General features: G+C 35.0%; 1 protein-coding gene across 8 annotated transcripts in view; it reads left to right on the top strand.

Moving 5' to 3' along the window:
* dnmt3ab (DNA (cytosine-5-)-methyltransferase 3 alpha b) overlaps positions 1-27208 on the top strand; it is a 592789-nt gene that overhangs the window by 377620 nt on the left and 187961 nt on the right. For 7 of the 8 annotated variants that reach the window (XM_039748778.1, XM_039748775.1, XM_039748773.1 and 4 more), the window contains one exon: positions 9346-9392. In XM_039748778.1, the coding sequence (XP_039604712.1) occupies positions 9346-9392 (47 nt within the window). Of the gene's footprint in view, positions 1-9017; positions 9059-9345; positions 9393-27208 lie in introns of those variants that run through there. The other variant, XM_039748780.1, reaches the window with a different exon arrangement.

The following is a 27208-nucleotide window of genomic DNA, read 5'->3' as shown; positions in this document are numbered from 1 at the left end:
AATAAATTAATTGATAAATTGATCCATGTATTAATTTATTTATGGTTCAGTTAAAATAAATGAATAAATTAATTAATTTGATTATAGTTCAAAAAATAGGCAAATGGGTGTGTGCATGCATTAGTACTCTGTTCTGTAGTCTGTTCTCCTGCAGACTGTCATCCCATCTACTAATGTAAATAAAATTTTTAGTGCAGATGTTTATTTATTACTTTTAGCCATATAATTTCACAGAGTTTAAAAAGAAAAAGTACAATCAAGTTGTAGCCAGTACCTTGTTGTGAGAGTGAAAAACAGAAGCTCAAGCTCCTTTTGATTGAAATTATTTAAATCGCATGTGATGTGATGAAAAACAATAATAAAAAAGAAAGAAAACACATTCATTGTCAAATATTTGTAAAAAGCATGTAATGTGGTTCTCATTGCTCTTTACCCCTTTCAAGACATTCTTTATTCAACCTATACCACAATGTTTCAATGGAACAATACCCACTAAGCACTATTTTATGGACTTGTAAAATGAAAACCTAATGCATATGGGTTGCATAAACATGCATTTTGTAATCTATCGGTTTGTATTAAATTTTAGGTTGATTTAACTGGGACAGTGGCTCAGTGGTAGGACTTCTGTGTCAAAGATACAGCATCCTTGGTTTAAAACCTATGGTTACTGGTAGTGTATGGTTTGTTTGTTCTCCCTATGCCTTAATAGCTTTTCCTTCTTAATGCAAAAGGCATGCATGTTAGATTATTTGGCAATTCTAAATAGGTCTTTGTGAGTGTGGGCTTGTAAGCCAGCTCCTATGATGAAATGACACCCTGACAATGTTGGTTTCCTGACTTATGTCTAGTGTGCATTGAAACAGGTGCTGGTCCCCCAACACTTGGATTTGGATAGTGTATTTTGAGAATATTGTGGTTTGTGTTACATACACAATGTTTTTGAATAAACCTGGGTAAAGATAAAAAAACACATATGCATTGTAAAATGTAATGGTTCTTATAGATAGATAGAACAAACTTAATTTGTCGTAGGGGCTATTGTAAAAGAATTATCAAAAACTAGCCAACTTGCGGCGTACCATATGGCGCATAATCAGGCCGTTTTTCTAATGATTTTTAAGCACAGGGAGAAAATTAATATTTGAAAAATCGGTAATGTAATAAATCAGCAAGAAAAGCAACATTGTAACAATGCATGGAATGAACCAACAGAATCGTCCGTGACAAAACTGGCGGACCGCCATCGCTCATGTAACCACCTCCAACTCGTCACTTGAGTCGTTGTCGTCTTTGCACAGTCCAGATGCACCTTTGACTGACGTAGACTTTCCATGTTCCTGCAGGAGCATCTAAGAAGACGCATGTTTGTCACGGATGCGAATTGCTGTCTGCAGCGTGTAAAACAGTTTGCTATGGTGCACGCGGTCATGCGTCGTTACTGAAAACTCGGTTTTTAAAGACTGCTTACTTTATTGTGTTTTAACCTCAGTTGTAAAGGATTGTTTTCAGGATCCCATGGGATACCCCTCGCAAACCGTTTTACATGCTGCATATGGCGATTCACCTCCAGCGTGGCTCCTTCCTCCATGTGCCATAGGTGTCTTACATGTCGGCGGCTTAGTGAATCCACGCCCCTTCCGGCGTGCTTTTCATGGATGTCTTGCCTTAGTGAATTATATATATAGATATTCTTTGAGCTTTACAAGTGTTGGTGCAAGAACAGTGCTAAAATATTTGGATTACATAAGCTTTATCACTTTTTCATATTCTAACTTTCCATACATTTCTAATTTAATCTACAAAAACTCACTTAATTTAGGCTCATTAATCTCATCCATGTTTATAAAAGCCAGAGTAAAGAATTTCTGCATGCAGTACTACACCAGGCAACAATTTCTGCTTTACCCAGGAAAAACAAAAATATTGTGTAGGTCCCCCTTGTGTTGCCAATAAAGCTCTGACCTGTCAAGGAACAAAATCCACAAGACCTCTGAAGGTGTCATGTGGCATCTGACACCAAGTCCTGTAAGTTGCGAAGTAGTGCCTTCATGGATCTGACTTGATATTCCAGCACATCCCACAGATGCTCGATCAGATTAAGATTTTGGGAATTTTGGGGCCAAGTAAACATCTTGAACACTTTGTCACATTCCTCAAACAATTCCTAAGCAATTTTTTTAGCAATGCAGTGAGCATTATTCTTGTTAAAAGAGACCACTGCCATTAGGGAATATTGTTGCCATGAAGTGGTGTATGTGGTCTGCAACAATCTTTTTTGTAGATGGTATGTGTCAAAGTAATATCCACATGTATGCTAGGGCTCAGCCAACACTATAAACTACATGGGGTAGTTAACATATAAAAAATAAAAAACATTTTGGGTTGAATATTCCTTTAAGTTCCGTCTAAGTTTCTGTTTAGAGTGCCTTCACTGCTGGATTTTTTATGTCCTGTAAATACAGTTTTCTTCATATAAATGAAAGAAATGAACTTACAGTATATTGTTTGTCAAAGGAGGAATAGGTTCAAAAGTTTTAAATATGGACATATTTTTATGCAAATATTTTGTGCTTTCATTTCCCTAGACACTTCCTATAATTAAGAGAAAGGGATATTTAATAATTTGTTGCTCTGTTGACCACAATTGTCAGTCAGACAGGAAAAGCACTAAATATAATCTCATCTCTAAATACATTTTTGCAAAACCAGTTCAGCTAAAAATATAGCAAGCTTGCCTGTTTTCATTTCAGCTTTAGAAGTGAATTCTAAAATTATTTTCATGTTGAATGTCTATGTGTTTGACTGCTGAAGTAAACTGATACAAAATCAGAAGACATACAATACATTTAAGTTTAAATTCAAGACACAAATGTTGAAACATTCCCAGTTCGAAGAACTATTCTCATTCAAGAAGTTTTTAAAAACATGATTGATGCTGTCATGACATATTACAGTAGATGCTATTTAACTAAAAGCATATGACAGACTGAGTGATGTGTTATATTTTGTAAAATATAGTATGTTTTATTATTTTGAGACATTGCAGTATCATTTTGGTTTTACTGAAACTTCATTAATGCTTCAACATAATCCTGGCCATCTTCAGTTCTTAAAGAAAAAAAACAAGCCAATTTCAAACTACCTTCAAATAGCTGCTTAGCAATAAATATAGTGTGCCAGCTTTACCATGGTGCCAGTGTCATCCAGGCACCAGGCCAAAAGATTGAAGGGGCAGGTAGTATCTTTAAATGGTTTTCTATTATATGTGGTTGTCTTCATAGACAAGTGTTATGTTTCAATAAGAATAAAAAATGTATTTAAAATTTAGATATTAACTGACTCATTGAAGTTGTGTCACCTGAATCCCCATTGTTTGGAAAAAGTTGTAGCCTTGCAGAACCCACGTGCCAACCACATTTAGTTGACATATTACAGCGGTAGTAGAAATAAAGTTATGTATACACAGTACAGTGAAATTCTTACTTCCATATCTAATTAGTATGGAATTAATATTTGACATGTTTATGATAAATAATGAACAAAAGAAACCAAAACAGTTTACAATCTTGTATAACTGTTACTCTTAGTTCCAAAATAAAGCAATAAAATATCAAAAAGGCTTATTTAAATTTAAACTGAATTAAAAGTGCTTTACATTCTAAGATGGCTCAGGAACAACTTAGTTTCATTATTCCCTATGTATTCTTTCCAAATCTTCAAATTGTTTGAACTTCTCTAGTTTAATTAAATAATTTGCCACTACAAAGGATCATAGGAAGGATATTTGTATTAACTTAATAACATCTGGTTAATTCTGTAATGTTCCTATATATGTTTTACAAAATGCTAAGTAGTATAAGTCAATTAAGCTTCAGGGATATCAATCTGTCCAGTCAGGATGCCTAAGCAATTGAGAATCACCTTCACCTACTTAGGTGCAAATGAAAGTGACAACAGGTGCACTGGAGAGGCAACAGCAAGACAACCACAAAAAAGAGAATGGTTTTGCTGGTGATGTCTTTTGCTTTCTTCTTATCCTTCCTGATTCTTATCTAGTTTTGCAGTTTACTAGTGTCCTTGTCACAGCTGATAGCATAAGGTGGAACCTGTAGCTGATTCAGGTTGCACAGGTGGTTCAGCTCTTCCAGGATGACACATCCATATGTGCCATCACAAGAAGGTTTGCTGTGTTTCCAGTACAAGCATGAAGAGATACCAGGAGACAGGCCGTTACACAGGGAGAGCTGGATAGGGCTGTAAAAGGGCATCGACCCGGCAGCAGGACTGGTATCTGCTTCTTTGTACAAGTAAGAACATGAGGAGCACTGCCAGAGTTCTACAAAATAACCTCCAGCTGGCTACTGGTGTGGACGTTTTTGACCAAACTGTCAGAAACAGACTTAATGAGGGTGGCATGAGGGACCGACATCCTCAGTGGGACCTGTGCTCACAGCCCATCACCATGCACCACAATTTTCAGCTCTGCCATTGGAGACCCCTTCTCTTCACAGATGAGATCAGGTTCACCCTGAGCATATGTGACCCACATAAGAGTCTGGAGGCTCCGTGTTGAACATTATGCAGTCAACAACATCATCTAGCATGTTCAGTTTGGCAGTGGGTCAGTGATGGTCTGGAGAGGCATACCCTTGAAAAGTCACGCAAACCTCCAAGTGCTAGGCAATGGTACCCTGACTCCTGTTAGGTACTGGAATGAAATCCTCAGACCCATTGTCAGACCTTGTGCAGTGGGCCTTGGGTTCCTCATGGTGCATAACAATGCTCAGCTTCATGTGGCCAGAATGTGTAGGTGGTTCTTGGATGAAGAAGACATTGATTCCATTGACTTGCCCACACGTTCCTCAGACCTGAACCCAATTGAGAACCACTGAGATGTTATGTATTAGGGCATCCAACACCATGAAGTAGCGGCGCAGACTGTCCATGAGCTCAATGATGTCCTGATCCAGATCTGGGAGGAGATCCTCCAGGACACTATTTGCCGTCTCATCAGGAGCATGCCCAAACTTTGTCAGGAGTGCATACAGGCATGTGAGGACTATACAAACTACTGAGTCACATTATGAGTTATGAATTATTGACTTTGATTTTTGCTGTGATGTTAAATCCGTCCTTCAATGAGTTGGTAATTTGTTTTCCATTATCCGTTGTTACACTATTTTGTTCTCAACGGATTTTATGGTATTACTGTACTTAGTAAAGATTTTCCACTTGAATATTTCGTTCACTGAAATCCAATATATGATTTAAGTATTCCCTTAATTTTTTGAGCAGTATATATTATTCTGAACAATGAACAAAGAGTTAAAACAAACCAGCAAATAATCTAAAGGAAAATATCAAAGACTGTAACTTTGAAGTGATTAAGTGCATAGGTCTTGAAGCCCTGTTTGTCAGGTGGGATGGCTCATTCGCTTTTCAAGCAATATAAAATAAGCACCCCCATACATATCTTTCTGTTTTCTCTTTATTTCACTCTCTTTAACTCGCTTATCCTCATTCTACTTCATGGCCACTGAACCTCCTCCACCTTTCACAGCTTTAAAAGGGCAAAATCTTTTGGCAGTCTCCATGCCACCAGTCTAAAAAAAGGGCAACATGCCCCATTTCCTTCATCTTTGAGACTATGTATCAGCAAATAACCATTACCTCCAACTGATCTTATCTTTTAGGCAACATGGTCCAATTTTATATGTCCAAGGACCATATGCTGCCCTGTGTCAGCCAAGAGGTGTATTTTTCAAGAATCAAGTTTTTTTTTTTTCTTTCAAGAATCATTACCACTCTGTTCACAACTGCATTCCTAAGAACCCCTTAACCATAGTGCAAGTCATTACAGTTGATCTATAAGGCTGAAAATAAAATTAAACTTATTAAAACATTTTATTTATTTTTTGTATGAGCTTATAGAAATCAAATGCTAAATAAATTAAAAATATATGTATTTTATTTCTGCAACTGATGTACTCAATACTGAATAAAATATACAGGGGAATATTTCTGTGTTACCCATGACCCTAATTTGCATTAATTGGATTTTGAGAATTTTTATATTTTTATAGTAGTAACTATCTAAATATACAGTATCAGTAAAATGTCAGCATACAAATTCATTAAAAGATTAGACATAAAAAAAATTAAATGTATTACGAACCATCACCTATGCAAGAGGCATCTCTGAATAGGACAGTTGTCCACTGTAAGTATGCAGCATGAATGGACAGTTTTAAGCTGACTGTTAAACTTACAACCTTTATATTTCTTGCTTTCTCAAACCAAAGAATGCAAAGTTTGATCAAACTCAATTAGAAAAGAAATTAAGACTATATACAATGAACTGAAAGTTTTCAGACTCTTTCAGTTTCTGCACATGTTATTGTGTTGTCGATTTCATTTAAAATGGATAAATGAATGGACAGTTTGAAGCTGACTATTAAAGTTACAACCTTTATATTTCTTGTTTTCTCACACCAAAGAATGTTTGAACAAAGTAAATTAGAAAAGAACAGTATATATACAGTGATCTCAGTAAGTTTTCAGACTCTTTCAGTTTCTGCAAATTTTATGGATAGATACATTTACAGTTTTGTCCATATAGCTATATTCAATCACCCATAATGACAAAATGACAGCATTATTAAAACTCAAAAACTGAAAACTCTTAATTCATGCAAGTATTCACACCTTTTAATCCATTACTTTGTTTAAACACTTGAAGCAGCAATTGGCAGCTTACAGTCTTCTTTGGTAAATCTCTTCATTCATGCTTTGCACACATGGGTTTGGGCAGTTTATCATTTTCTTCTTGCCAGATCCCCTCAAGCATTATTAGACTGAATTGGACACATCCGTAAATTGCCATCTTGAGGCCTCTCCATAGTATTTCTATGGGGTTTAAATGTAGGCTTTGTTTGGGCTACTCAAGTATAGTCAAGGCCTCTGAAGGTACTCCAGTGTTGTCTTGGATGTATGCTTTGGGTCATTGTTCTACTGAAAGATGAACACTTGCCCCAATCCAAGGTCACATGCACTGTGGAGATTTTCTTCAAGAACTTCTCTGTATTTGCCTGCATTTATCCTTCTCTCACCACTAACCAGTTTCTCTATTTTTGCCGCTGGGATTCACCCACAAAGTACATTGCTAGCACCACCATGCTTTACCATAGGGATGGTATAAAGCAGGTGATGAGTAGTGTCTGTTCTTTGTCAGAGATATGACTTGGATATCTGCTCAAACAGTTGAATTTTTGTCTCATTAGACCAGAGAATCTTTTTCTTCATGATCTCAAACTCCAAGCAGGCTGTTATATATATATAGGTATATGCAGTATATACTGTATACCTTTTGCTTAAGAGTGGCTCCACATCTAGCCACTGTAGTAAGTACAAACATTTGGACAAAGTGCTGCTTAAATGGTTGTCCTTCCAACAGGTTTTTTCATTTCAGCAGAGGACTTATGAAAGTCTGTTAGAGTGACCATTCTGTTCTTTTAACCTCCCTTACCAAGACCCTTTTCTGCTTGGTTACTCAGTTTGGCCAGATAACCAATTCTAAGAAGAGCTCTGATGGTTCCAGTTTTCTTCCATTTCACAATTATTGAGGCCACTGTGCTCCTGGGAATACTAAAAGCTTCGTAAATGGTTTTATATTGTTTCCCTGATCCGTGCCTCACCATACTTTTATCGTGGAGGTCTAAAGAGTTCCATGGACTTCATGACTTGTATTGTGTCCTGATATGCTGTGTGAATTGTGGGACTTTATGTGTACAGGTCTGTGCCTTTCTTAACATTGTTAGGTTAATTCAGTCTGCCACAGGTGAATTCCGGTGAAATTCTCGACACATTTCAAGGATAATTAAAGCAAACAGGATGTACCTGACAACAATTTAGAGTGCATCAGCAAAGGGTCTGAATACTTATAGAAATTAGAAGTTTTATCTTTTGTTTTTTTTAATAAAATTTGCAAACCTCATTGAAAACATGCTTTCACTTTGTCATTGTGGGTTACCAAGTGTAGATTAGAAGGCACAAATGGCAAATTTGTCCATTTAAAATTAAATCTACAACACAATAAAGTGTGCAAAATGTATATGAATGTATTTATTTGTAATGAATGGAATGAATGATTGTTTAATGTTTTTAATAAGTGCTTTAAGCAAGTAAATTAATTTTAGAATCTTGTTTCTACAAAAGAGGTCATATTAAACCAACTACTTTTTAACTTTTTAACATAAATTAATTACTTAGTGCATGACCATGGATGCCAGCATCTACACACACACGCACACACACACACACACACACACACCCAGACAACTTTTATCCATGGCATTCTTTTACTGAGAGGACATAAAACTCAATACATACCAGATGGTAAAAGCATGACTTGTTAATCCACTGGTCTTTCCTCAGCATAGATATATGTAGAGTTTCTTTAGGAACAAAATTATGATTTAGGTGTTTGAAGTTATGGATGAGTAGCAGATGGCAAAAAATATTAAATTTACTAGAGAAGAATCCACTAGACTGCATTTAGAAAAAAGAAGAACTGATACACTGTCAGTATAGATATTCTGTCTTTTTATAGTTATTACAGATGATTTTACTTTCATTGTTCAAATATATTTTATTTTATTGTATGTAATGACTATTTTATACCAACTTAGTTTGTTATTTTTTCCTTGATTTTTTTCATCATTTATACATATCCATGTATTTGTTTTTTATGTAGATTTTAAAAACATTTTTACTTGTGTTGAGAATTAACCTAAACCTATACAAAACAAGGTATAAGGTTACTGTTTCCAAAATTAAGTATGGTCTAAACCCCTTGGTATAAATGGAAATGTCTGCTTGGGGCCCCACAGCAGAAAAATCTCTGAACTGAGTTATGAGAAATCAGCTGAGCATGCGGAAAAAACTTTAGACAGCTTAGTATTAAGTTCCAAGGTCAATCTGCCATTTAATGAAAGTCTTCGAAGAGTTTGAGAGGAAAAACTGATGGTTGCTATATCCCAGTGGAGCTGCTTATTGTGTGCTTATATTTAAAATAAGTTAAAGAACATATTGTGACCGGAGTACTAATAAAAATGGTCTTTTTGCAATTTGTTTTCAAACATCCTGCTTTCTATTTCTGTGAATAAGTTATCATAGACTGAATTCACTCTTTTGAATTTAAATGAACAATTCTTTAACTTTATAGCAAAACCACATAAAGTTCAGTTAAATTAGATTTAGTAAACTACAGAAAGATGATTGGATCTTTAGTGTATGTTTGAATCTGGCTATATTTGCTATATTTGTTATTTTTATGTTTTGCAGATGTAGAAGAAAAAGAGGAAGTGAGTTGTGAGGTTGTCAAAACAGAGGTAAGGATTGCAATTTGTTACATTTCTTCTTTCGTTTGCATGTTTTACATGATTTGGGCCCCTATTACATATGTTGCTATCATGTAATACTAACCAGGTCCTCAAAATGTGGAATCATCATGTAACATACAATAATATCTAGTTAATGATAAAGCAATTTTTGTTTAATTGCAAAAGACTAAATTGAATCAGTATCATAATATTTGTTTCTGTACCTGTGTATTCAAAGAAGATGAAATAAACTAATGTTCTGTATATAGTATTCAACTAGGGGCTAATTTTCTGCTTACAGTTGATTAGATCCATCACCTTCATAAAATAGTTATGTATTTAGACCCTATTTTAGACTCATTTATATAATGTCTCCCAAAGGTATATTTTTCTAATATAATATTTTAGTGCACAATTTTCATTTTTGTAATTAGATTTTTGCTGCTACCTAAAGGGCCATTTGATGGTATGGGCTTAATGATTTGTTACAAACCACATGGCTTTAAAGCCTGTCCAATTTGTGTTTGTTGCAATTTTTAAAACAGCTTGCTGAAGAAGAATTAGAATTTAGTTTTGAAAATAATTACTTTTTTAAACAAACACTTTTTTTGTGATATGAATCTATGTTAGTGACCCTCTTCTTGAGAGTGTTAGGGAAGTTTATACTGTAGCTGAGTAAATCATTGTAAACTGGTAGATTTGTTTCATTTATTTAGTGGGTGTAGCATATCACTGGTATGCAGCATTTTATAGCCAAGAATTTTTTTTTTCATATTTTCTGAGATTATAGATTACATTCATTATCATATATATTAATATTTGTAATGTTTTGTTTGACATACCTGGATGATGATATATATATATACAGGGAAGATAAAGAAAGTTGGTACAGGGCCTAATTTTAAATGTAGAGAGTTCATATTTTTATAGGTTCATGCCACAATATACCACACCATATCATTAGAAGTTTTAACATTACTATTTAACTGGTATACAGATTGAAACTTCTTGACCCAACAGACCAGTCCAAATAAAAATAATACAATTTGTATGCATTATGTTTAGATACTAGGTAAAGTTTTAAAAAAAGCATTTATCAAATGATAGAATGTTTTGATATGGCTTGAATTGGATTAAGGAAGATAATAATACATGTATTAGATGGATTTAATTTAATTTAACATAATTACCTGAATCAATTGCTTTTTTACTTGTGAATTTATAATTTAACTCTTACTGTAGGTCTCTAAAACAAGCAGTTCATTAATTTTGAAAATAGGTAAAATAACTTTTTTATTTAAAAGTGGAAAAAATATAAAGATTACCTGGAATTAGTTTTCCATTAGTGTAAAAATAATGTAATTTTCAAAAACTCAGTTTGATTTCTTGTTTCTGGATTATTATTACATAAATCTAAAATCGCTCAGTTTTGTAAATTTATATTACTATCTGCTTTTAATCTATTTTTGTGTGCCATGTGGTTTATATATGAGGATGGCTGAGATGGTTATCTGGGTCTCTTCTCACTTCCACTGAGGACATTTTTAAGGATAGATGCAAGAAGAAACCCCTCTGCATTGTGAGTGACTCCTTATACCACTGTCATGGACAGTTCGATCTCTTGCCATCTGGTAGGAGATATCGCTCCATAAAATCAAGAACAGCCAGAATATGCAATAGCTTCTTTCCACAGGCAATAAAACAGCTAAACTCTCTGCAATATGCATATAATAAGCCAGTTTTTTATAATCATTTATTTTTGACTGTAGTATTTAATTGATTATTTTACATTGTTATTAGCTCAGGTATTTGTTGGGCTTTGTGAATTTAGTACTGTCTTTGTATTGTTTTTATTTACTTTTTGTGGTTTTATTTTTTTTTAGATATTGCTGAAATAACAAATAAACTGAACTTGAACATTGATTTTGAGTAATATAAATGTAGTTTTGTTTTGCTATTTGTGTGAAAAATTGCAGAAAAATTGAAATATGAATTTAGAACTGTTTAGTAACTGTGGACATACAGTGGGATTCTAGACAAAAGCATTCTGTGAGAGCTGTGTTTTAGTGCCACTAACATTGGTAAGCCTTTACAATTAGTACTGTAAAATGATGTTTTACATATTGTCATTTACTCTGCTCAAATTAGGCATCTAATTACTGTATTAGTGAATTTTGTTTAAATTTTGTTTTGAGTGATTAATCTACACTAGTTACCATGCCTGCGGTGGGCTGCCTTCCTTCCTGGGGTTTGTTTCTTGCCTTGCGCCCTGTGTTGGCTGGGATTGGCTCCAGCAGACCCCCATGACCCTGTGGTTAGGATATAGCAGGTTGGATAATGGATGGATGGATAGATAGTTACTATGCAGGCATGTCTTCCCTTAATTTGGGAATGGAAAGGAAAAACTGCGAAGTTTCAGTAATGTATGGAAAATACAGTAACCAAAAAATCATGAATACCCAGTGTGTAAATTAGTTACTCTATGCTGCCTCTAAAGTTCATTGCCACATTATTTTCTTTTTCTCTTGCACAGTGCAGATGTATGCTGGCCTAGCCCTTCACTGACTTCATCTTAAAACATGAAGGTCTCATATTTACTGAAGTAGCCAGTCAATCTGCAAACAAACAAAAACACCAGCTCAGATACTTTTGTCATTGTGAAAGATAGCATTGCAAAGTAGAAATTAACAAATACAAATATAAGACTTGGAAACTTGGGGCCTCATGTATAAATAGTGCATATGCACAAAAATGTTGCTTACGCCCATTTCCATGCTCACTTTGGTATATATAACAACTAAACATGGCGTAAAGCTGCGCACATTTTCATGGCAGCCTCACACCAAGCATATGCACTTTTCTGTTCAGTTTTGCAAATGGGCAGAACCCAGCATCAAAGTAGTGCTACTGTTTCTGTGTTGTTTGCCTGTCTTTTTTAGATTCACATCCATGAAGCGGGCTTTATCAAATACTATACACCAAAATGAATTGCATATCATTTACAAATTTAATGCATTTGATTGCAATCATTCTGTAACATTATAATGGTGCACAGAATGGCTAAACTGTTCCAAATACCGTAGCTGCTTTAGCTTTATTACTCTCAGTGTACCATTGAGAGTATTTTAACCAGTTTATTGTATTTGTGTGTGGCATCACAGCTGCACAGCAGTTGACCAGAAAGCCCTACAGTGGGTTGTTTCAAGAGGATTATCGAGGTGCAGCTTCCAGCCCTAGAGGACATTTATAGCCCACACTGCCTCAGGAAAGCCACCAGCATCTGCATGGTTTCCAATGACCCATGCCACAGTCTATTTGAACTTCTCCCATCGTGCAAATGCTTCAGAGCCTTTTCTTGATGGACCTTGAGGCTCAGAGACAGTTTCATCCCAAGAGCTATAAATGCACTCAATCAGCCCATCAAGTGCTCCCAGTAGAACTGTTTGTACTTGTTGTGCACGTTTACAGTAAGGTAATTGTAACTATAACTGTAATATTGTACAACCTGAGTCACATTTTGAACCATTTGCACTGTCTGTACTATACATACATGTATATGGTACTTATGCTTTCATATTGTATGTTTTTCATTGTTTTTTTTTTTTATTTATTATTATTTAGTATTTTATAGGAAAATAAGTTTATGGATGAATTAAATATTCAGTCTCATCGTAAAAATAGAGAAGTGGCAATTTAATACATTGGTTAAAAAAAAAAATATTTCAGCGTTTAGAGATGAATCCGCTAACAGCATTTGTCACTGTACAGCACTGTTTTAAAATTAGTCAGTCAGTCATTAGTAGTAAAGAAAAATTAATGAACATACCAGGGTGGAATAAATAATCACTGCATAATAAAATGGTTCTTCTTCTTTTTTATTTCGGGCAATGTGCTACTTTCTTACCATTTTAGATAGGGTCCCCCTTGTTATACGGCTGTTATGGTCAGGTGGTGAATTGAATTCTTAGCTTCATGGATTGGCTTCACAAAATATTATTGTACTTTTCATTTGATTGTGTAGCAGTACATGTCAGCTATAATACATACATCGAGGGCCTTGACATGTGACTTTTAAAAGCAACATGAGAAAACTGTCATGAGTTCAAATGAGGCCAAAGAGACTGCGTCAGAATTACAAGTTCATCAGTCACAAGAACTGTGTCAGAGGGAGCAGTCTCAAAAATAATAATAGCATATGCCAGACATGGACAGACAGCATCAGAAAAGGAAAACAGTGGTCACAAATTAATGCTGCTTAAAGGGATTGATAGGCACTTTAGCTGCACAATCCCACAAAGGTACTGCCTCATAAATTAGCACATAATTTAACTAAAAGCTCTGTGACATTTCTTAGCCAAAACTGTATATTATGAGCTTTACAAAGCTGTTTATGGTACGGCTGCTATTTAAAAACTGTGTTTATCCAAAGACACATATCCTGTATAAGGTGACCTAAGCCTGGATCCCTTAGTAGTGGAAAACGTACTTTGATATAATGAGTCCTCTTTCACCCATTTGACTCCATCCAGATGGGTTTACATCTGGGATAAAACAAAACACAATTAACAAACTGTGTCTATTGCAAACCATCAAATATTATGGGGATCCATAAGGGTATGAACAACCATCTCATGGAAATCATTTAAGTCCAATGATTTCTCTGTATGGCTGTATAATGGCCAAGGAATATGAGGGTGTTTTACAGGACCAGGTGCACCCTATGGTACAGACCTGATTGCCTCATCCTGTCCTTCTGTATCATAATACCATAACACACACTGACAGTCGGTTTTAATAGTGGTTTTATAAATACCATAATGAACTCAAACACCTTCCATGCCCTCTCCAATTACCAGGTGTGAACATCATTAAACCTGTATGAGAAGTTCCAGAGCACGCAGTATGAACTGGAAGCTTTTCTTCCTCAACAATGGCAAATTATTTCAACTAAGCATAGTTCAGGAGTTGTGTGTCTCCATTCCCAGACGGACTGAAGCTATTCTGACAGTAAACAGGTCATTGATATTAATAGGTGGAAAAATGTTTAAACTAATGTGTGCACCCCCTTAAAGTGAACATTATTTGTTCTTACTTGTTCTGGACATATATATATATAGTAATGACACTTGGAAATGTGACCCATTAATGGTTTTTATGTCATTATTTACACTTTTCAAATTTTTACTTATGTTGTAGTATGTCTTAAAGTCCTTCTGACCACCCATTTTGTAATCTGTTTATGCATTTTGGGAATGTGGGGTATTTTCTAAGTTACTGCTTATTTTTTATTTTTTTGAATTTATTAAAAGCCACTAACATTCCCTACAAGAAAGTCAACCCTGGACCCCAGTACTTCCGCCACACCAGGAAGTGCTGGGGAAGAGAAGCAGGGACACCCGGAGAGCTTCCAGGAGAACAACCGGCACTTCCGCCACACTGGGGTGTGTCAGCGGGAGATTGCCGGGGAGCACCTTGAGCTCATCCGGGTGCGGATAAAAGGGGCCGCCTCCCTTCATTCGAGGCGAGAGTCGGGAGCGGAGAGGACTGAACCTACTGGAGGAGGCAAGGAGGCGGACTGAAGAAGGAAGTAAGGCATTGTGGCCAGGACATTGGGGACTTTGGGGGTTTGTGTGGCACTGAACTGTAAATAATATTGTAAATAAACGTGTTTGTGGGTGACATGAACGTGTCCGCCTGTCTGTGTCTAGGCCAGTCTCCACACTATATAGAGCTATAGTGAATTCTGTACATGGCTGCCTTCCACTCCTTATCTGAAATGTTGAGTAAGAGATCCTTTTGCCACTGTACTCTGGGATCTTTGAAAGGGAGGGATTTTAAAATGTTTCATATATTACAGAAATGCTGTCTGTCCTCAAGACTGATCAATATTTCTTCCGGAATAGATGTAAGTGGGAGGTGAGGAAAATTGGGCAGATTTTGTTTAGTAAAGTTTCTAATTTAGAGGTAGTGAAAAAATTGTGTTGATGGAACGTTAAATTTGGAATGTAATTGTACGTAGGATGTAAAAATGTTATCTATGTACAGATCTCTAAGTCATTTAATCCCAAATGTTTTCCAAACATTAAAAACTGAGTATGTTTGATAGGGTGCAAAAAGGTGGTTATTGTGCAGAGGTGCCACAGATAAAAACATCTCTATCTTGAAGTACTTCCTATATTTGGTTCCATATTCTGATTGAGTGAACCACAATTGGGTTGTTTCTATATTGGGGATATCTTATATTTACAGGGGTACAAATTAAAGAATATAAAGAAGTACTGCAGGATTTTATTTCTGTTGTGGACCAAGCCTGCGTATGTTCATCAATTTGTGTCAATGTCCAGGTTTTTATAGCTTGTATATTTGCTGCCTAGTATTTAAATTGAAAGTTAGATAGAGCCATGCCACCTTCTGCCTTAGGTCTTTGTAGGGTCACCCTTTGAATGTGGGGATGTTTTGAATTCCAAATTAAAGAGGTTATGATTGATTCTAACTTCTTTAAAATGATTTATTAATGTATATTGGAATGCTTTGAAATATAAAAAGAAACTTAGGAAGGATATTCATCTTGACGGTGTTAATTCTTCCAGCTAAAGTGAGATGAAGGGTAGACCATCTATGCAAATCTTACTTAAGTTTTTCCAAGAAGACAGCAAAATTTTGTTGATAACTTTTGATGTTTACCCCTAGGTATTTAAGCTGATCTGCAATGATAAAAAGGAAGGTGTCCAATCTAATACTGTGCGCTAGAGGATTCACTGGAAAGAGCACACTTTTATTCAAATTAATTTTGAGTCTACAAATCTTTTGAAATTCTGCTAGTGCTGTTAGGACTACAGGCGCAATATTTTGTGGATCTGATATGCTGTATATAGTACCATATCATGTGCATACAGTGATATTTTCTGTCCAAGTCCTTCTCTGATAATTCTCTTTATCTCATAAGCATTTCGAAAGTGAACTGCCAGTTGCTCAATGGTGATTGCAAAAAGCAGTGGTGACAGGTGACATGACAAGTAGTCATAAATTATATTGTCAATAAAAACTGAAGCTTATGGACTGGTATACAGTAGTTTGATCCATGCACATATGTTCGGGCCAAACCCAAATTTCTCCAATGTAGTGAAAAGGCAGTCCTGTCCAACCATATCAAATGTTTTTTTCTTCATCCAATGATAATAATACCTCTGGGGTGTTAGACATTATGGGTGAATATATTGCATTAAACAGGCGTTGAAGATTGGAAGCTAAGTGTCTACCTTTAATAAACACAGTTTATTCCTGTGATATTAGTGAAGGAAGCACTTTCTCAATCCTTCTAGCTAGAACTTTGGAGAGTATCTTAACATCATTATTCAGAAGTGAGATTGGTCTGTGTGATGCACATTGTAATAAATCCTTATTTTTCTTAGGAAAGACCGTAATTAATGGTTGGCGAAAAGTTTGAGGTAGAATATTATTGTCTCTAGCCTCTGCAAATATTGCTAAAAAAGGGGAGTTAAATAATTAAAAGTTTTTTTATATAAAATTTGGCAGGATAGCCATCAGTGCCAGCTGATTTCCCAGTCTGAAATGAGTTTATAGCATCTAATAATTCGGAAAGTGCCAGAGGTTTATTCAATTTTTCTGCACTGAGAGCATCTAGTTGTGGTATCCGTAATGCATCCAAAACACATTAGGGTATGTCTCTAAATGTGTGCATTATATTTTTTATGGTCAGTGATTTTGTCTCCATCTGTATTGGTATTTACTGCTATTGCATTGCTAACATCTGGTTTGTGGATTTGTTGAACTAAGATCTTATTAGCCTTATCTCCATATTCATAGAAATGATGTTGTGATTTAAAAATGAGTTGCTGTTTCTTTTGTTGTCAAGACATTGAGTTCTGAATGCAAAGCCTGTCTTTTCCTATTAAGTGCCTCATTTGGATACCTGCCATGTTCTTTTCTGGTAATTTCTCTGATTACCTGTGATGGCTTCTTGGGTTCCGATTTATTCTTGTGGGAAAGATATGAAATAATCTGTCCTCTTAAGAAAGCCTTCAGCATTTCCCTGAGTAATCCTGCAGAGACCTATGAGGATGTATTTGTCTCTTAAAAAAATCGATTTGCTTGGATATATATACAGTTCTCGTCTGCTAATAAAAGTGGGTTAAGACTCCAGCTGCGAGATGAGAATTTGGGGCATAAAGATTTGAGCTCCATGATCAAAGGGGCGTGGTCAGAGATAACAATAGCATCATACTTACAAGATTTAATTGTGGGCAAGAAATTGTTATCTATTGTTATCTATTAAGAAATAATCAATTCTTGAGTAACAATGATGTACTGGTAAGTAGAAGACATATGCTGTTGAGTTTGAGTTTAGAAATCTCCAGAGGCCTGATATGTTGTGATAAATTACGAACTGTGCAATTGTTTTTGCAGTGTTAGATGTCATCACCCCATGGCAGGACAGCTATCCAATTCTTGATTTAAAACACAATTAAAGTCTCCAGCCATTATAATTTTATGAGTGTTCACATTAGGAATGGATGCAAATGCGTTTTAGGTGTGTAGATATTTATCAAAATCATTTTACAGTTAAATAAATTACCCATTATGATACAACATCTGATACTACAAATGAAATTGTTCTATGTATAAGAATTCCCACACCTCTAGTTTTCTTTGTATAGCTGAAATGGCATATTTGGCCAGTGCAATCTTTGTGCAACCAAAACTGTTCCTTGCTTAATAAGTGGGTCTCCTGTAAAAATATTATTTTAGCATTTAGACCTGTTAGATGAGAGAATACTCTCTCTTTAATTCTTGATTAAGACCTTTAACATTCCAGCTCACAAAGTTAACTGTTTGGTCATGGAGACATTGTTTCTGAACTTTTGTTGACATTTTGTAGTCTTAGTTTATTACATAAGTTTTGATCTTAATTTCCAGTGCTTAATTTTTAAGGAATTTAACGTTTATTTATATAGCATATTTACAAAACATTTAGCTAAAAGATACTGAAGAATTAAAAATTGCAAGTAAAAAATAATAAATTATAAATAAATTAGTATATGAATAAATAAATTAATTAAATACTAAAAATGATAAATAAGAATAAATCAATACATATTTGCATAATAGTATATTTGTAAAATGTTGCTATGTACCTCTTTAGTTCGTTCTTCAAATTGAAAGTTTTTATTTCACGATGAAAAATGCAGCTTTCATTGCATAAATATTGGCCAGCTATGTTAGTGTTTAAGTTAGTGTGAGCATCGAAGTTAGCCTTTATGTTTTGAAATGTGTATTATGGTGTGAACTGGTTCTAATATATTTGATCTGAATAGTCCCATATTACATACTGTAATTTGCTATTAGTATTGTTGGTATGAAGAGTGCACATTGTCCTTATGCTTCTGTGGATTTTCACTGTAAGCTACAGGTGTCCCACACATCACTAAGTTATGTATGTTAGGTTGATTGCTGATATTAAATTTGCCAGTCTAATCAAGTATTAATGCATGAGTGATTTTGCTGTATGATGAGACACTCAGACAACTATGCAGGGCTAGCCAAAATGGCTTTTAGCCGGTGTGGCTGGAAAGGACTCTGGTAGTCTGCTTCTGTGCATTGCATTGAGAAGAAGAAAACTGATGTATGGGTTGATAATTTATTATTTTATTTCTTATATATTTCTGTATGACTTTTATTTAGTGCAAAGAAGACCAGAATGACTTACATATAAATAAGCATTTCAAATCTGGACATCAATATGCATAGTACAGTCAAGGAGAATAAATGTTTCTCTTTTTGCATAGGGCTGTTTTTATGTTTTGTGGCCAAGAAGCAGCTGAGAGAATGTGCCAGCATAGTTATATCTCCTCTTGGCTGAAAACAGTTTCCTTTAAGTGCAGACACAGAACTGGTGGTTTATACTCTCAGCATCATGAGTTCACAGTCCCACCTCTGCAGTCTCAGAGTAGGTAGCTTGAATGAGAGCGTCAGCTATGAGTGATTCCTCACCAGTAACAATTGGAGGCTCATCCAGGATCCCTCTGGGGCTGGTGGCATGGGAAAAGCTTCATCACATGCTCAGCCACCATATCAGCCACTCCCTGAAGGAGATCTACAGTACTTTAGTGCAGAGGTAAGACTAGAGGCTTGTATTCCCAAGGTCATGATTTTGTGTCATACTTCTGCCTTCTCAGAGTAGTTGGATCAAGAAAAAGAGATTGTGTAAGCATCACCCATGAGTAATTCCTCACTGGTAACATCAATTAGTTGCTGTTACAATGGCATTTCACCTTGGAAAGTATCTTGTGAGGGGCTGGTTTTGATTCATGGCATGATGTTGCCTATGTTGCTAAATGAGCTCTCGCCTAAGGATTATTGCCTTTCCATGTAGATTTAAATAGTGTTCGACACCATCTAGAATTAGTTTTGAGAGTTTTAGCCAGTATTTAAGGGGGGTTTTGTAGTGCATAGCATGGAAACTCATACAGCAGTTGCTTTGCTGACTTTTACCATTTAACTGTACACAAATATTTTGTGTTTAGCAATATATCTAAAAATTGACTGATATGACTCTTGAAAAATTGTGTTTAAAATTCACTATCACACAATTGCATACCAGAATTGCCACATTCTAAATCTGCACCCAAAAAACTTCAAAGCATAAAAACACGCCAACTTGCTGAAATTGTCTTCCAGTCCAAGGAGAGAATGAAAAATGCACATCTCAGTTATTCATTGAATTGCATTCTGCACTCTCACTATTGTGTTTTTCATTTTTCAATATTATTTTGACCCTATTTTTAAATGTAAGTCCATAAAGAAAGTGGACAAGAAAAGTATCCCTCTGCCTTTTCCCTCCTATTGCCACCTAAACACTGTTCAATTCTTCAATAGGTAAGTAACCACTTTTAAAAGTGCCTTAAAATTTTATTTAGCTAAATTTTATATACATTCATTATGTGCTTTCATTGTTTGTATTGCAGTATAATGTAGACAAAACTGGATTGTGTTATTATGTTTATTTATGTACTGCATGAGTCTACTTAGTGTGAAAAGGAGTAGGTAATTGGTGTTTTACATGCTTTATATTATGTGGAAAGCCTCGGTGGACAGTTATATTGGTGTTTCAGAGTGTCTTGGTTTAACTTTGGGAAAACTGGTTGAGAAACTATGGTTGTCAACGTCAATTTATTTATAGAGCACATTTAAAATAACATCAGTAATGCTGTAGCCAAAGTGCTTTACAAGAAAATATGTAATAATAACAAATAAAATAAATACAATAAAATACAATAAAACACAGTACAAACCAGGAGTAAATTGAAAACAAATGACTGAGGAAGGAACCATCAGTATCATTGAAGGTCATGGAAAGTTAGAGAACAGAAATGCATCTTCAATATAGTTTTAAACAGTTTAATTGAGAGTGACTCCTTAATGTAATTAGGCAAAGAATTCCATAGATGAGGTGCAGCATCTGCAAACACTCTATCCCTCATAGATAAGCACCTTGTTCGAGAGACAATTGTCCAGTAGATCTAAACCCTCTGGATGGATGGTTTATAACACTTATTTCTGATACATAAGTGAGAGCGTATCCATGTGTTAATATAAAAACCAGCAACAAAATTTTAAAATCAGTTCTGAAACTAACAGGCAGCCAGTGTAAAGAGATTGTAATTGAAGATACTGAATCAAACTTTCTTGTCCCAACAAAAAATCGGGCAACAGCATTCTGGACCAACTAGACCTGGATATTAAGAATTTGGTTTATCCTAGAATATGAGTTGCAGTAATCAAGCTGAGATTACATAAAAACATAGCAGAATCACTTTCTCAAGACCCGTAGAAGATAAAAAAGGCTTAACCATAGCTAAAAGAAGAAGCTGCAAGAAGCAACCACAGAATTTATCTGTTTCAAAAAGAGTGGTTACTATCAAAAATAACCCCAAAATTCCAAACATGAGGTTTGCAAAAGTCTATGAAAGAGCCAAGAAGTTCAAAACCAATTTGAGCTTTGGCAGGAAGACCAGTTATCAGCACTTCTGTTTTATTTTTATTAAGATTGAGAAAACTGGCAGCCATCTAGGACCTTAGTTCTACAAGACAATTGTGCAGCCGATTCATTGAAGAGTTACTCCCTGGAACATAGACCTATGTGTCATCAGTATAACAATGAAAATAAACATTAAACTTCCTAAAAATAGCACCTATAGGATGGAGATACATAGGAGATAAAATAGGACTCCGAATGGATCCCTGGAGAACACTCCATGTAACAGGAGCAATAGACGAAAAAGTGGAATTGAGAATTACAGAAAAGTATCTATCAGTAAGATATGACCTGAACCAGGTAAGAACAACCCAGGCAAGTCCCACCAGAAGCTCAGTGAGATCTCATGATCAATACTTTCAAACTGCACAAATGTCTAGAAGGACAAGGACTGCTGCCCCACCTGAGTCAGTAATAATTGAGATATCATTAAATACTTTTAGGAGGGCAGTCTCAATACCATGATAATGCCTAAAGCCAAACTGGTGGATCTCAAATAAATTATTGGAGTTAAGATGATCAAGCAGTTGATTATAAACAATTTTTTCTAATATTTTAGCTAAAATGGAAATTGGGAAATCAGGTTAAAATGTGCTAAAACACCAGGATCTAATTCTGCTATAGTTTGTGTTTATTATCCTTCAAAATTTGGTCGTGTCCTTCCAAATCTAAACATTGTAGTTGGCTTTTGCTATCTGGAGATTCACTATCAGACAAATTTTCAGCAGTAGATTAGGTTCAGATAGCGAGGAGTAGCTATACATAACAGTAAACCTGACTTTTTGGTACAGTTTTAAATAGACTTTTAACACAATGAAGTTAGAAGCCAGAAGTGGTTTATCATAGCATTATATTTTTCCTGGTTGCTCGAGTTTCACTACAGCAGCATATCATAGAGATCTTTACATCTCTTAGCTTTAACTAAATTTAGCTAGGATGGTGTGGCCAAGTTACTGGAACATCATTCTTAATTAATATATTTTTGAACAATATATTTTAACTGCAGTAGTAAAAGAAACACAGTTTCTGCAAACTGACATTTATGTATCATTTCTCTTATACAACCTGTATTCATGAGTGCAGTGTTAACCATCATGTGTTAAGTTTTCAGCATCGCCAAACACTGGTGATTTAGTTCAATCAGTGAGAAGGTTAACATTTCTGTTTGCAAATTGTTTTTCACACATGTCATTTTCTTTTTAAATAATTTAACTGAAGGAGCAATAAGTAAATGCAAGGTGAAATGTTGAGATTGGATACAAGTATGAAAGAGAGCAGTGTTTTGTCATTTATATGTGTAAGGGGCTTAACTATCAAGCCACATAGCAGCTTCCTCATTCTCTGCCTATGTGGACATTTTATTAGCCCAGTCAATAACTGCCTGAGAGGACCGAACTTTACCCCAAGCAAATCCTGGCAAAATGACATATAATGGCTTATAGTCTTCATTTGTTTTTGATCACTTTTTAACATGAAAATGACAGATTGTGGACTTGCTGAACTTCAATGACCATTTTAGTATTCAACAAGCCTTTCTTATTGCTGTAATATTACCTGTAACAGCTTGCTGAGTGGATAAGTCATTAGGAACATTGAGAAATGTGAAAATGTGGATAAGTACAAGTATGTTAGATGCATGTTGATCTGAATATGAATGAAATCCAAAATTTCCTGTTGACGCACATGCATTCAACACAGATACTCTTTCCCATATTTTTAGTGCAATAAGATTGTGCCTTTTGCATTTGATATGAAACTCACTGTATCTATTTGTCACCAGCTTAATTTATACAACTGTGATAGCCATTAACATAATACTAATAAAGACATTTGTAATATTCGTGCTGATTGACTGACATTGCCTACATACATAAGAAATGAAATTGATGAATTGGCAATTGAAATTGACTATTATATATTTTGTTCATTTTGAAAACCATATGAATTTTGGAATATAATTTTTGTATTTTAAAAATTTGGGTACTCATTTTTTCTAGATGGTTTTTGAACTGGAAAGAACTGTAACAGAATTGTATTGTCATGTTTATTGGTTTTGCTGTTTGTATAATAGTTTTGCAAAAAATGTTTACATTTCTTTAAACTTCAAGTTAGTTTATTTTTTTCTTTTTTGCAAAAATAATTGTATACAAAATTCAAAGAAAATTTTATTTTGTTTGTCTTTTGTGATAACAAGGGGGCTTTGCCCCCTGCTCACTCCGTTCGCCAACCCCTGGGTTTGGTTTACCGGATATACAATTTAAAGAGATTGTTATTTTCATGGGAATTATTACATATGTATTATTTTCACTTTTACTTTAAAACTTTAGTAAAAACAATATTGGGAGTGAACTTTTCTTCAAGATCACATTGAATTTTGATTCTGTGTTTGGACAATGCAACATATAACTGCCTGTAAGCAGATTTCTTTCTCTCTAATAAATAAAACAACTTTCTCAAATGTTTGTCCATGCTCTTTCTCCTTCACTTTTTCCTTGACATGTCATCTAGAACGTATAAAATTATTGTCCTGATAAAATTTATAAGAGCTGAGCACAGGAAGTGTGTTTGCCAAAAGCATTCACATGACTAAGAGCTGAGAGCACAGGAACTGTTTCTGACAAAAGCATTCATATTACTGAGGTTAGATGACCGTGGTCTTGTTTAAAAATAGTTGTAAGTAGGGCGTGACTTGAAAGAATCTCATGTTAAAAGTCACAGTCATAAGGGTACCAAATACCGCGCCAACGTTTTTGGAATCGTTTAATTCTTACTGTCAACACGAATTAGATGATCTACAAGTCTCCGACTTAAAGTTTAAATCCAAAAATGTATTCAATCTCTTTTCGCTGTTCCGTTATTTCACCGAGTAATAATTTCTTTTTGTTTGTGCTAATGCGATCTTTACTGTTCTTTTTTTGAGACTTTTGAATTTTCATACTTCCATTATCTCTAACCTGCTCTGCATGTGTACCACGCCAACATTTTTGAATTCTTTACAACGTTCTACTTTGTTATCTGTTCTTTGTCCTTTATTTCAGAATTAGAATCAGAATATCTTTATTGTCATTGTAACAAATGCAACAAAATTAGGTGCAGTCCCTGCGGTGTCAAAATATAAATATATATAATTACAAAAGGATAAGAAGAAATAAGGTAGAACACAAACATTCAACATAAGACTTTAATTGCACATGAACACTTTTGCACAAGATGTCATCTATTGCACTGCTTCATTGGAGGTGATTAGGTGACATTCAGTGCCCTAATAGCTACAGGGTAGAAACTGTTATTCAGTCTATTAGTCTTTGTTTTGATGCTCCTATATCTTTTGCCTGATGGCAACAGTTGGAACATGTCTTGAGCGGGGTGTGAGGAGTCTTTTAAGATGTTTTCTGCTTTCCTGAGGCGTGGTTTTCCATAGGCATAGTTAAATCTCTTTCTTGCGGGATGTACAAGTGTCTTGCCGAGAAAGTCACGTCTCGTCTCCTTCCAAGATTTATTTTTATAACAGAGAGAAATCTTTTTTGGATTCAGCAAATAAAGTTGATAATTTCATCCATCATTATAATTAAGGTCACAAGATCATTCTTGGATCCCAGCCTGGGTTTTATTGATGTTTATCTAGTAAGCTGGGTGCATTAAGAATTCATACTTTCGGAGGAGGGATTTGTCATAAATGTGTATGAAGACATTCACCACATCACCATTTTAATTGTGGATTTCTTCATGGGTCGGTTGTGTTGTCAACTTATTTCATAGTGCTGAAATATTGTTGTTGGTACTGCATCTGTGCTGTTTATATGTGCTTGGTCATGTGCCTGTGAAATGTGATGTCTTTATGCAACCATTATAAAAGATGGCTGCTTACACACTCTGGCTTTCAAACTTTAAAGCTGCTAAATAAAATAACAAATATAGTGTGTAGAAAATTAAAGGAATATAATTTAGTACTAGGACTTTTTTTTACTTTGTTTTTGGACTTTACATTTTAGTTTTGTTTTAGACTTTGGGATTTGTCTTCCCCCATGCTCTAAAGAAAGCCTTACATTTCAATGTCTTTAAAAAATAATACCTTAAGTCCACTATACATGCTACTTTTCCTTCTTGGCAACAAAGACATTTTGATAAAAGCATAGTTCATCAAATTTACTAGGTGGTAATATTAACAACCTTCTTTTGATTAAATTGTAATTGTGGCCATATTAATAGAAAAGATTGTTTTTGTGGTAGAGATGCCAGAATTTAATATTAGAAACAGATTATATATTTCTAAATAGGTGGGACAGAGGTCTATGGGAATCCCATCAAAGCTTGGTAAACTTCATTTGTTCAAAAAGTCATTAAAAGAGGAGAATCTAATAGGGGGGTCTCATCCTCCGTAAGCCTTAGAAGAATCAGACCTTCTAGAAAAGTGATAATGTTGGAGAGGGAGTTGTTTAAGTAAAAAAGCACTCTGAGTGCAAATAAGAGTTTATCAATTATTTGAGATTGTTAGTAGTAAGCTCTTGTCCCTTTGTTTTTGATGCTTAGTGTAGCTGCGTTTATTCAAAATTACCAAAGTTCTGCAGCTTTAGTTTGCTTCATGGGATTCAGTAATAGCTTGACACGTGGAAATGATTCCACAGACAAAATATCTTCATATTTAAAAGCTTTAGTAAAAATTCAAAGTAAAACAGTTCACATAAATATAGCAAAAAAAGGGTTCTTGTTTAGGAAAAGTTTGGTTTAAAGCTTATACATCATTCTTTAAGTTTGCTTATATAGCTGAACCATTTCTAAATGGTTAGAAAACTGTATGCACATTCCATTTGCAAACTGCAAAATGGGTCTTTCAGTCCATGCTAGCCATGAGACTAATTCCAAACACACACTGACACCCTAAACACACTGTACTTCAGATATAGCATATTAACTTACAGGGGGTAAAAGACAATACCTTATTCTATAGCTATGGGAGTTAAGCAAACAGTATACGGATTTAACTTGTATTAACGTTCTAAGAATGGCTCTTACATTTCCGGCCCCTAATTATTTATGCAGGAGCAGAGACAATTACTATATTTTACTTCAATACTACGTTTAATAATACAATAATGCTTTTACATTAAATATTGTTTTCAAATCACTAGCAATAAAACAAACATTTAAAAATGTCATGTTTCTTGAAGCAGGCACAATTTATTCCTAGGTCTGTCCAGTGTGCTAATTTTGGTCTACACACAAATTCTTCTGACTGCACCTTTGGCATCTGGCATTGTCATGATGACTTGACCCATTACTTAGGAATTACGGGGTATAGCATCATCTGCAATTTAAGACAATGTCTCCTGCTTCAAAATTTCTTCTTGGTGCTAGGCATTTTTGATGTTCTTGAAATATTAACAAATCTGCCCTGTACTGAACTTGCTTCCAGTGCTTTCAAGTGTACTGGTCTCTTTTAGAAAAGAGTCCAGGAGGCATGTTGGGTTGCGTCTTCAGTATCAGCAAGTGATTGCGTGTGAGTGCATCATGCTATTGATGATTGATTCTACTTTGCACATCACTGTTCACAGACTTTCATCGTAGAGTGTTTGTCTGTTAAGTATTGAGTTTAGAATATTTCTTATGCTTCTAATTTGTCTTTCCCATATTCCACCTTGATGGTGGATTGAAAATCCATTTGATTTCTTTCTTCATCATAGCGTTGCTGATTTTTTTCTTGGTCAAGATTTTTAATTGCTTCATGTAAGTCTCTTGATGTACTAAATGATCTTCTGGCAAATCTGCCATT

The sequence above is a fragment of the Polypterus senegalus genome, chromosome 3 (assembly GCF_016835505.1).
Source record: "Polypterus senegalus isolate Bchr_013 chromosome 3, ASM1683550v1, whole genome shotgun sequence".
NCBI lineage: Eukaryota > Metazoa > Chordata > Cladistia > Polypteriformes > Polypteridae > Polypterus > Polypterus senegalus.
This window is presented reverse-complemented; position numbering and strand designations above follow the sequence as displayed.